At 35.5% G+C, this 12,676-nt stretch overlaps 1 protein-coding gene and 1 pseudogene across 1 annotated transcript; one reads left to right on the top strand and one right to left on the bottom strand.

The window, feature by feature from the left end:
- The first annotated feature begins 2,566 nt into the window (after positions 1-2,566).
- Positions 2,567-6,129, top strand: LOC139852227 (glutamate decarboxylase-like; annotated as a pseudogene).
- Positions 6,130-6,710: 581 nt separating this feature from the next.
- Positions 6,711-11,332, bottom strand: LOC139855213 (uncharacterized). The gene is made up of 7 exons (XM_071844452.1): positions 10,637-11,332; positions 9,117-10,040; positions 8,782-8,931; positions 8,472-8,581; positions 7,899-8,259; positions 7,660-7,803; positions 6,711-7,314 (listed from the first exon to the last, which is right to left on the bottom strand). The coding sequence occupies exons 1-7, from the start codon at positions 11,330-11,332 to the stop codon at positions 7,273-7,275; spliced, it is 2,427 nt and encodes an 808-aa protein (XP_071700553.1). The 3' UTR covers positions 6,711-7,272.
- Between the last annotated feature and the right edge of the window lie 1,344 nt (positions 11,333-12,676).

The following is a 12,676-nucleotide window of genomic DNA, read 5'->3' as shown; positions in this document are numbered from 1 at the left end:
TCATTTAGTATCAACTAAACGTGGTTTGGTTTTGTAGTATCCCATTGTTATAGCTTTAGTCATGTTTTGTTGCTAGCAACATGTTTGTTTCATCATGTCGGTGAGTCATTTTGTATAGATCATGTTTCGCTATGACTCGTTAGCTGGTTTATAACCATTATATCGCTTATAATTGTAAATCTTCGAATCTGTTATAATATTATTATTTTTCCCCAAAAAAGAATGTGGCTCTTGAGACATTCATGTACGAACGCCATAAAATGATGAAAGTTTTCAACATATTGTTACAAATAACAGAATTATTCATTATATCGTTGTCGCCACAAATTTAGTCGACTAGTAAGGCGAGTCGAAAATTCGAACCCGGAACTTAAAGAAAATTTCCCTTTCAAACATTCTATGTACGTACCCTACGATGGAACTCTTAACTAATCTCATACAACGACGCAAAGAGACGCAAACATTAGTTACTTATCTTGTTTTGAAGATTTGGAACTTGGAAGGGTCGGAATTTAATATTTCACATGAACAGATACATACATATACATATATACACATACATGCAAGATTTCAAACCCGCCATTTATCGGATGTTATTGACGTTTTGTGCTCGGGCCTCACCCAAGGGAATTTTACCACAAGCGATCGTCGTGAAGATTTATCCTGAGGGAGGTAGGACTGTAATGTTTCGTATCAAGAAAATGATTGGGTGCCTGGGTGGGTGAGTGTCAACTTTGCGTTTGACCCCCTTTATATACATATATACACATACATGCAAGATTTCAAACCCGCCATTTATCGGATGTTATTGACGTTTTGTGCTCGGGCCTCACCCGAGGGAATTTTACCACAAGCGATCGTCGTGAAGATTTATCCTGAGGGAGGTAGGACTGTAATGTTTCGTATCAAGAAAATGATTGGGTGCCTGGGTGGGTGAGTGTCAACTTTGCGTTTGACCCCCTTTGTGACTCCTAGCGGCCGTTAAAAAAATATATTATATATTACGAAGTATATTATATGAATTAAAGTATTTATGAGATAAAAGTTTATAGCACAGCTACGTGCTAACAACTTTGGACTACCTGCATCACTTAACTCCTTAAACCGTTTCTTCAATTACCAGAATATGAATACGCTAATTACTAGGCCAGTTAGCCTTCCAAAAACAATTACTAGACGAGTTGTTATGCACCTATACAAAATTAGTCAAACACCGGCCCGTACATATGCGTACTATCATCAATTTCTAAACAGAGGTCCTCTACGTGTATGTTTAAGGCTACACGTGGCTACACCAAACCTGACCACTAACACGTATTATTTTTGTTTATTTTTTAATATATAATAATAAATAAATAATAAATAATAAATAATAAATAATAATAATAATAACAGTATAAGTAATAAGTAATTAGTAATAAATAATGTTGGAAATGGAAAGCGGGTGGTAGCGAGATCTCAACAAAAGCTTTAACAACATCGATCAACTCGAGAGTTCTAACCCCAAATAGTGCTAGTTGTGAAACTTTATGTAACAAATTGGTGCCGAAAAAAAATTGAAATCTTTATTTGGAGAGCAAGAAGAAAGCGTCTTCCGGTTTTGTTCGAACTTGACAAGCGGGGTGTTGATCTTCACTCGGTTAGTTGCCCTTTATGTGAGTATGACATAGAAACGGTTAACCATTCCTTTATTTTGTGTAAGCATGCTTTTGATGTATGGTGTAAAGTTTTCGATTGGTGGGGTTGGGGTGGTATTCCTTTTGTAAATGTTGAAGATCTTTTCCTTGATTCGGGTCAAACGACCTCCTACATAGGCAAAAGTATTTGGCAAGTGGTTTGGTCGGCTAGTTATCCTATTTGAAAAAATCGAAACTAAAAGGTTTTTTCAAACAAGACGTGGAACGCACCTATAGCTCTAAATGAAATTCAAATTAAGAGTTACGAGTGGGTCGCAAAAAGATGCAAAGCAAAACCGATCGATTGGCACTCATGGATCCATTCTCCTCAAGTTTTTCTCACCTAAACCTTTCACGGATGCCCCCTTAGCATCATTTTTAGTGCGGTCTTGTATATAACCGTCATGTTGGATCCTTCGTGTTATTTGTATATTGTCATTTCCGTGTATCTTTTTCATATCAATAAAATTATTGCCTTTCAAAAAAAAATAAAAAATAATAATAAATAATAAATATAAATATGTAAGTGTAAATATTTTTCTCTACTTTTTTTTCTTTCAATATATGTTTAATATGGTATTTTTAATGTAACTTTAAAATTAAAAATAATAAGATCGCAAATAAAATAAACAAAACTTTTACATAAATATACTTTTCGAAAATTAAGCAAGTAAATATGAGTATCATACGTTGTAATGGATTAACAAAAGTAAGTACAACTAAAAAAAAAAATCCTGTCCTTCATAGTGGCGTAGTCAATGAAAGTCCACGTGTCAGGCGTGAAAGTTGACATATAACGCGCGACCATGAATTAGTATTGTCATGAGAAATACATTCACATACAAACTGTAGGTTTACGAGAAACGATAAATTGACCGGAGCTGGTAAAAATGGCGATCAGTGATACGAATGTCGATTACGATAAAAACTTGCACTCTACTTTCGCTTCTAGATATGTCCGTAAATCTCTTCCAAGGTACTACTCAAAGTTTATAATTTTTGATTATGATTATCATTATTATTATGATTATGATATGATTATTCTAGAAGATTAATTAATTCATTATCATTCAGTTGATATATGATTAATTAATGTGAATTGTAGGTTTAAGATGCCTAATGAACCTATTCCGAAGGATGCAGCATATCAAATAATTAGTGATGAATTAATGCTGGATGGTAATCCGAGATTAAATTTGGCGTCATTTGTGACGACGTGGATGGAGCCAGAGTGTGATAAGCTAATTATGTCATCCATTAATAAAAACTATGTTGACATGGATGAGTATCCTGTCACCACTGAACTTCAGGTTCCTCCAATATATTTGATTAAATTCATTATTAGTGCATTAACTATATATCAGCCAATTTAGGTAATTAGTCATGATATATCACTAATGGGACAATTCGGAGAAATAGGTAACTTGAGCTAAAAAATCTATAAATCTAATTGGTTGAACTTTCTGAATTGGCGATTAGTGATTAGGGCGAGTTTCGACCGATTATACTATTACAAGTAATTAATTGCACAATTTATCATGTCAGAATCGTTGCGTGAACATGATTTGTTGGGTTTTATTTAAGTTTTCCATTTACGAGGAAGCCCAAGCCCAACAAAATAGGCCCAAGATGAAGTTTGACCTGGTCAACATCTGGGGTCATTAATATGTTAATTGTTTGCAGCTGTATTTATCAAGAGAGATCAGAGAGATAGATCAAGAAAAAGAGTGAAACTCCATTTCCGTCTACAGTGACAGCAGGCCAGAAAATCGACGATCCCCGGAGATCCGACCGTTGAATCTTCTTCATTTTTGGGCTGTGTCTTCCTGACATCAGTGCCAACATTTTCAACCGTTGAATTTGTCTAAAGAGGCATGTAGCTCGTGTTCTTGCTGCTGGAACAGAGGGCAGTTTATTGGTAGTGTTGTTCATCTTTTGTCTTTAATTTCTTCATATACTTGTTGAATATTGTTGTTCAAGAGTATGATGATGTTGTATACCTCTAGTTGAGCTAGAGAAGGATTATTGTATTGCTCTCTTGTTGATGATAGTGGAACATTAAGTGGTTTACGAGTCCCGTGGTTTTTACTCTCGATTTTGAGGGATTTTCCACGTAAAAAGTCGCGTGTATTTAGTGTGTGCTTGATTATTGTTTGGCTACTGATTTGGAACAGATTTGGGGACTGAATTGGGTTGGATTTGATATAGCTTGTTTGTTAGTTTCCTCACGGGTTCATACGGGTCGGGAAAGTGTTGGTCAAACGGGTTTGTTTCCGCTTTGTAGATTGTCTGTTGTGATTATTTTCCCATCAAATTGGTATCAGAGCTAGGTTATTTGATTTGACTTGTGTGAAAGATGGAAGCTAATACAAGTAAAATGATTTGACTTGTGTGAACATGATTGCACATCTATTCCATGCTCCAATTGGAGACGACGATACAGCTGTTGGTGTGGGTACGGTGGGATCATCAGAGGCGATAATGCTTGCAGGTCTCGCTTTCAAAAGAAAATGGCAAGCCAAAAGAAAATTGCAAGGGAATCCCTGCGATAACCCTAACATTGTTACTGGATCTAACGTGCAGGTTCGGTTACATTAATCGGCTCATAAGTCAAACCTTGTCATGTTTATAAGAAATTTGTTAATTGCGAAAAGATGTAACAGACTTGAATGTAGCTAACTAATTTGTTGTAACATGCATTTAACAGGTTTGTTGGGAGAAATTTGCGAGGTACTTTGAGGTCGATCTGAAAATGGTAAATTTGAAAGGCGGCTACTATGTAATGGATCCTGTAAAAGCAGTAGAAATGGTGGACGAAAACACGATATGTGTTACTGCGATTCTTGGTTCTACACTGACAGGAGAGTTTGAAGATGTTAAACTTCTTAATGATCTTTTAATTGAAAAAAACAGAGAAACGGGATGGGACACCCCGATTCACGTTGATGCTGCAAGTGGAGGATTTGTTGCTCCTTTTTTGTACCCGAATCTTGAATGGGATTTTCGTTTGCCGCTCGTGAAGAGCATTAATGTAAGTGGTCACAAGTATGGGCTCGTGTATGCTGGTGTTGGTTGGGTTGTGTGGAGGACGAAAGACGATTTGCCGGATGAGCTTGTGTTTCATATAAACTATTTGGGATCTGATCAGCCTACTTTCACTCTCAACTTCTCAAAAGGTATAAATTAAAGCTTCCACAACAAAACAAATGTGCTTCAATTATGCATTGTGAACTTACAAAAGAAATGTACAAAGCTAAAAGCATTGTACACAAAAGGCCTTTGTTCAACATGATTCTGGTTTTGGAATTGATTTGTTTGTAATTTATTTACATGGACGCGGCCTTGGATTTGAGGTAAAATCTCTAAATTGAAGGTAGCAAAATGGACGGGTTAGTTAACAAGTCAATACAAATGGTGTTTGGTACAGGTCATATTGATCATGTTGGGTTGGGTTTGTTCTTACATTTTAGGTCAAAGCTGCAGTCTTTTCTAATAAAAAACTTATTGTCTCAAACATTATTACCATAATAATTTATTTTTTAAAATATTAATGTAAAGTATTGAATACATTATATAGGGGTTTTTAATTTAACACTGTAGTTTCATGATGTTATACCTATTTAACTGTTTCGCTTTTCCAAAAAACAAAAAACCTAACTGTTTCATTGTTGGCTAACACTTTTTGTATGACCCATTACTAGAGATGAAACATACCACAAATCAACTCCTTAATAAAAATGTAATTACCACCTGTGCTCCACATAGACCTTTTTTTTTTTTTACATCTGTTTGGGATCACCCAGGGGACTAAACCACCCACACGTTCATCTCTCGTAGTTGCATAACGCGCCCTCAACTACTGCCCTGGAGGAAACCCGGACCAATCCGAGGGCATGGCCAATAGAACCCCCCTCCCCGCTGCACCCACACTAAGCGAAAGGCGACCTGGGCGTTATTTATTATTTATGATAATTAAAACATTAAATTGTTTTTCATTAATTAGGGCTATAAGAATGTCATGGAGAATTGTAGCGAGAACACAAGGGTGCTTAAAGAAGGGTTGGAAAAAATTGGATGTTTTAATATAATCTCCAAAGATACCGGGGTCCCTTTACTTGCGTTTTCTCTTAAAGATAGCTCAAGGTACACCGTGTTTGATATATCAGAGTCTCTAAGACGATTTGGATGGATCATTCCTGCATACACAATGCCACCAGATGCACAACACGTATCGGTTCTCAGAGTGGTGATTCGTGAAGATTTCAGTCATAGCCTAGCAGATAGACTTATTGACAATATAGTCAAAGTGGTTAGCGAGCTTGAAGCTGCACAATCGACTAAAAACATGAGTACGGTAGTTGATGGCGAGGCTGATGTGAGAGAGATGCAACGAGGAATAACCAAGTATTGGAGGAGGTTTGTTCAGGGTAAGAAAACCAGTAGTGTATGCTAAGGTAGGTTGTTAGTTTCTGTTGTTTGTTGTATGTGAAACTAGATCGTAGTACGCGTGTGGTCGACTGCTATGCACCAAGAATTACCCTTTGAAAAATCATTGCTACCATGCTTAGTTGTTTTTGTTTCTCTTGGTGTACACATCTTATAAAGATCACTATCAATAAAAAATGCAGCCTATTTTTCATACCTCTTGTTACACACTTGCGTCGGCCACCAATTTTATAAGCGAAATATTTATGGGCCATATTCAATAAATCAGGAATTTTGTATACGAATTTTTTTACATATATGTTGAATTATGGCCTTTTAAAGCAAATAGTCACATATAGACCAATATAATTTTAACTCTATGGACCCACTGAGTGCACTCCTTGCACCTGCCCATTCCTTGCACAATGCCCATATGGTATAAATTATACTGTAAATATGTAAACGTTATAAATTACTGATGTCTGAAACTTGAACACCCGAGTGCACATCTTGCACATGCCCATATGGTCATATATGTTCAAATTATAAATATGTAAAAGTTATAAATTACGTATGTCTGAAACCCTGAACACAAGATCAAATAATCCGTATTTGTTGACAAACATTCATTTTCGTGAATATTTTAGTATATTGTTTGATATAAAGTATCTAAGTTACCAATTACCCCTTGTGAACAGTACACTGCCATAGACAATTGATGTAGCTCAAAAACGGCATCTAGACACTCGGCTGATAGCATATACGTATAATTTAAGGTAATACAGTTGAAGGCTTCTGATGAATATTATCCAGTGGCCGAAACTCGACGTAACATATTTGAAGTCCCGTCATAGTTCCTTCATAAGTTATCAGTTTCAAATTCATAGGAACAAAATTCTTTCTGCTCTGATGATTCGAGTTAAATTTCCACACCGCAACCTCCATCCATCCATCTTTCCTTTCCTCCGGGATCGAATGATCTTCATGTTGATTCCATGGACTAGGTGATCTAAAATGAATAATCTTAGAGGTTTTGTTCTTCCAATCGTGTACGTCTCTTACCTTCACAGGACATTGTAGCCCGCGACATTTATCTGAAAGCTTGAACACAAGGTAGCACATGTAATCTTTATCCGGTGACAACATTTGACGTCCAATCGTGCACTTTAAACTAAATACTTGTTGGGATTGAACCTCTATTATTTCTCCAAACCTGCATTTAATATATAAAATGAGACTGCAAACTTTTTTTTAAAAAAAAAAAACATTTTAAATCCATCTTTTTTTTTTTTTTTTTTCTTTCTCAAAAAGCAAACCTTGACTGCGTTGAGGTTTTCATACTGAAAAGTTTCGCGTCATGAGAGTTGTGTAAAGCGTCCTTTGCTGAAAGCTTGGAATGTTTCTTTCCATTCAATTGACTTACAAGGAACACCTGCTCATCAATGGTTTTAATACAATTTATTACCAACACAACATGCTTATTATATTTCTCATCAACAAGTTTAGATTATAATAATCATAATAAAATAAAATTTATTATTATAGTAAAATAGATGACCTTTACACAATCGTCATCGGTTTCACTGATCATAAATTCTTCTTCAACTTCACTTGGCAACTCTTGGATCTGATCATCCATGGTTGCATTTGATATCAAGACCGTGTTTGAGTCGGTTAACCTTTTGAATTCCTCGTACTTCACCTGTATATATGTTGTGTAGGACCATATTATATGTGAGTACCTGTTATTGTAATTAAACAAAAAAAAAGGGGATCGAAGAGTGATGTCAAACTTGCCTTATCAATGGCTCGACACTCGATGCCTTGAACATAGATGGCCTCATTTCCACAATAGCATCGTGAAAAGCTCTCGAGCAGAATCGGATAAATATATTCTACATGATCATTAAAGAATCTAAATAGTTCGATCATCATCCACTCATCGTCTCTCCAAGTTGCAAAATAGGAATGCAAAATTCCATTCCCCATTCTGTACTTGAGGTTCACATACATAGGCTTCTTTGATAATTTTCTTGGATCGCAAAATTTGAAGACTAGATGAATCCCATAATAAGTACCGGGTATTATCATGCAAGCTCTTAAGTTTGCTTTGATCTTCAAATTCGATATATCTAACATCTTAGCCACTTTCCGAAACCTGCTCTTATTGCAAACACATTTAAGTAGTATATGTTAGTAAAATATATCTTGCCTTTCTTACCCGTCGTTCTAAATTATCAAAAAGATAACAGAATTAACATTTTACCTTTAAATAAGACATATAGTATCAAGACAAGAAACATGTAACAGGATTTTTATGCACGAACACATACAAAAAAACACATAGAAAGAGAGAAAGGGGAATTGAACCTGGATTGCGGAACACTTTGCGACTTATGTGACTTACGGTTCTTGTAGGAAAATGTCGCTGATGATACCATTATATTCATTTCTCCAGGAATGTTGCTGATTGATAATAGCTGTTATACAAAACATGACATAAATTAAAACTCGACTTCTGTTAAGTGTAAATGCGCTTTCCAACTAAAGACATGTGCTTAATATTAAACTCAGCTTATATGTGTTAGTGATTAAGTTTTAGACATGAGGTTCTTTGTGAATACAAAATATCAACGGATTTCAACTAGCTTGAACAATATATGAAACGAGCAAAAATTACCAGCTTGTCTTCTTGAATGAGGACTCCTTCGACGAACATGCCATATAGTTCCTGGTATGTTTTATCAGAGTAAATCTCAGGAGTTTTTGACAGTTTGATTATATCCTTATAGTTTCCTGGGAGCATGAACTTCCATATCTTTTCATCTTCCTGTTTGTAATCAAACAGTTATATGTAGTATCAATATATATTTGGAACAAAAAACTATCTTTGAAATACATTTTTTTTTTTTTTATCTCTCAATATCTTTTGATCCACATGTTTTCAAAACTCTTCTTGTTCGAGTCTGTGTGTTTGTTGTTCCAAAAAAAAAAAAAAAAAAAAAAAAAACTTACATGTATTGCCAGTGCCTTGTGAAGTTCTATTACCACATCAAGCGCAAATGGCCGTGAATTAGCCTCATTGTATAAGCATTTAGTGGCAATAAGTAGAAATGTAGTCAATGATTTTAGAGCACCTTGTTTCATTACATCCTTTGGTATCAACTCATCAACATGTTTTCCTTCTTCACAATAATGTCTTGTAACCAACGACGCTAAAGACTCTGTACACCCATCTTCCCATGCCAATCGTCCAGTAATCATCTCCCACAAAATTACACCTAACGAATATACATCCGACTTTTGTGTTAAGTAACCATCTTTGTAGTCTTCAGAAACGTAAGCCAATGAGCCGTAAGTATTATAATATACATGTTCATTATCCCCATCATTCGTGGTTAATGAACACAACTCAAAGTTAGAAACTTTAACTTGCCAATCAGCATCTAGTAAAATGCTAGATGTTTTGATGTCTCTATGTACTACCACATACTTACGTACTCTATCTAATTTATGTCTCCCACCAAAATGAAGATGACAAACCACATTGGCTATATCGAGGCATATCTTAAGGCGTTCCATCCATGTAAGAATACTAAAATCCTTTACATATTTTTCGAGGCTTCCGTTAGACGCATACTCATGAACAATGATTCTTTCGTTCATTTCGTTACAATAGCCGACAAGAGAAACAATATTTCTGTGCTTATACTCAAAAAGAATTTTAAGCTCTGTCAAAAATTGTTGATGTCGTTCACTAGATTTGCTATCCCACCGCTTTACAACAACAACTTCGGGTCCATCAGCATTAGAATGTGAAATTTCTCCTTTATATTGCTTCCAATATCTCCCTTCCCCTATGCACTTTTCATCATTGAAGTTTTGTGTTGCCAATTTTAAATCCCTTAGTGAAAATTGGAGATTTTCCTTACTTTTATTCTGTGAAACATGACACTCAATCAAGTCAACAATTAAAAAAGAAATGACGTTATCTAAAATAATACTCCGTACCTCCTAACTTAGCTGCTAATAGACTCGAAATGATTTCAAAGTCTATTTTAACCCATCACAATACCTAACCAAATCATTAATTTGTAAAATGTACATCATGTTGCATTTAAAGTTTTAATTCTTCTTCGTGTATTATTAACTACTCCCTCTGTCCTAGTCTTATTGTTCCCCGACAAAAATGTTTAAGAAAAAGTGACTGTTAAATTCACATATTTCTTAATATAACTTGATATGTACTTTTTGTTAACTTTCCAGTTTAACACTTACTTTTATCCCCACTATTTTGTTTTACAGTAAGGGCATAAAAGAACTTTACCTTATTATTCTTATTTATTATGAAAATGGACAATTAATTTTAGACAACCAAAAAGAAATAGTGGACGATAAATATGGGAAGGATGTAACACAATATTTAACATGAACATGTCTATTGCTTTCTTTAATACAGCAATATGCAAGAGACCGATTAACAAGAATCCAGATTTGAAGCAAAAAAAGTAGATTCGTGTGTTGAAAACAGTTACGTGAAAGTTCAACGCTTTCTCAAGTTCTTCGATCACCGTGTCCATTGTTGGACGGGCCGCTTGAGTTTCCGACAAACATTGATATGCAATTTTCAAAAACGTGTGTAAAGAATCTTGATTGAGCCCTTCATTTAACATAAGAATGTTCTCATCAACTTCAACTAATTTAGGATCAACCATTTTGCCTAATGTTCCCTCGTTAAAGCATCGTCTTGCTACCGATGGAAGCCCCGTTTCATTGTTGACTTTGTAAATATTATCATACGCTAACCTCCCAAACAGGAGTTCAAATAAAACTACTCCAAAAGAATAAATGTCCGATTTCTTTTTCAACTTGCCCGTATTCAAGTATTCTGGATCCAAGTACAAATCCGTCCCTGCAATATGTTGTGTAACGAGTGTGCTTTGATTTCCTTGATGCAACTTCGAGAGCCCAAAATCACCAATCTTTGCGACCCATTCATCATCCAATAAAATGTTCGCACTCTTTATATCACGGTGTATTATTGTTGGCTTGTCTTTTGTACTAGTGTGGAGGTAATTTAAACCATGTGCAATATCGAGTGATATTTGTAGACGTTGAGACCAACTAAAATTAGTTATCTTATCCGTGTTTCCAAAATAATCATCAAGACTTCCATTAGAAACAAGTTCGTAAACAAGTATTAGACAACTACTTGTATTGTAATATAGCATTGTAATCATAGTTTAGGGATTGTTAATGTAAGTATACCTTCTATAAATAGAAGGTCTCATGTACTGGTATAACACACAAATACAAGAACACAGTTCTTTCTCTCTCTCTTTATCTCTTACAGTTAATATGGTATCAAGAGCTGTAAAGGTCTAAGTCCGGCAACAATTCCGGCAGCCAAGCTATTTTCCGGCAACAATTCCGACCCCAAAAAAAAAAAAAAAAAAAAATGACCTTAAAAACTCGTAGTATGCTCTGTGGTTGCAGCCTTGCCTGAACCTTCACATCAGAAACGAGGCTTTCGGGTCATAACACCCAACCCGTCATCACACAAACCCACCGCCATTATCTTCAGTGAAGAAAATGTAACTGAAGATCAACTACCTCAAATCAGCGAAAATTACAAACTACACTAAGTTCGGAATTATAATCCGAATCAAAACCAAAATTTTCAGCCTCAAAGAACACCAAAAGTAGCCGGATATTTTCCGATCCTTTTTAGATCTAGCCCGATCCAGCTTAAATCAGGGAAATCGGCCAACACCATTAGCTTCGGAATCAAATTCCGACCTAACCCTGAATTTTTTAGATTTTTTTTCACTGTTCATCTCCGGCGCCACTGTTCATCGCCGCAGTCAGCCACTGTTCACCGCCGCCGGCCACTGTTCACCGCCGCCGCCACTGTTCACCGCCGATTTCTTTATTTTTGGTTCTGTTTTGGAAAGAACGGGAGTAAAAGAAAAATAACCCACTGAAGTTTAACTTCATTCTCTTTTATATTACCTCCCGTACTTATCTTCTCTATTCTATATTTTATTTTTATTTATTTTCTTTTCAAAAAAAAAGAGTAAAAACAAAAAAAAAACAAAAAAAAAACGCAAAAAAAAAGCAAAAAAAAAAATAAAAGCGCAAAAAAAAAAAAAAAAACAGATACGAAAAAAAAAAAAAAACAAACGAGTTACTGTATCATTTTCTCTATTTTTGAAAATGGCACTATTAGCTACATTTACTCCAGCAGAGAAAACCGCACACAACTCTCACAAATTTGGTTTCACCTTATCTCCCACGAACTATGGTTACTGGAAGACAATGGTTCAACCGTTCTTCGTCACCAATAAATTGTTTGACTATATTGATGGCACAATCCCTTGTCCACCTAAGAATGTCCCATCATCGGTCCAATCACCAGAAAAAGATGAAGAAACACAGTCTCAACCACAAAACCCCAATTACATTAATTGGGTCTCTAATGATGCTCATATACGAATGCTTCTCATTTCTACTATATCCGAAGCATCATTTCAACATGTTCAAGGACTAACGTCTCGTGATCTCTGGTTGTCCCT

The sequence above is a fragment of the Rutidosis leptorrhynchoides genome, chromosome 6, assembly GCF_046630445.1.
Source record: "Rutidosis leptorrhynchoides isolate AG116_Rl617_1_P2 chromosome 6, CSIRO_AGI_Rlap_v1, whole genome shotgun sequence".
Lineage (NCBI taxonomy): Eukaryota > Viridiplantae > Streptophyta > Magnoliopsida > Asterales > Asteraceae > Rutidosis > Rutidosis leptorrhynchoides.
This window is presented reverse-complemented; position numbering and strand designations above follow the sequence as displayed.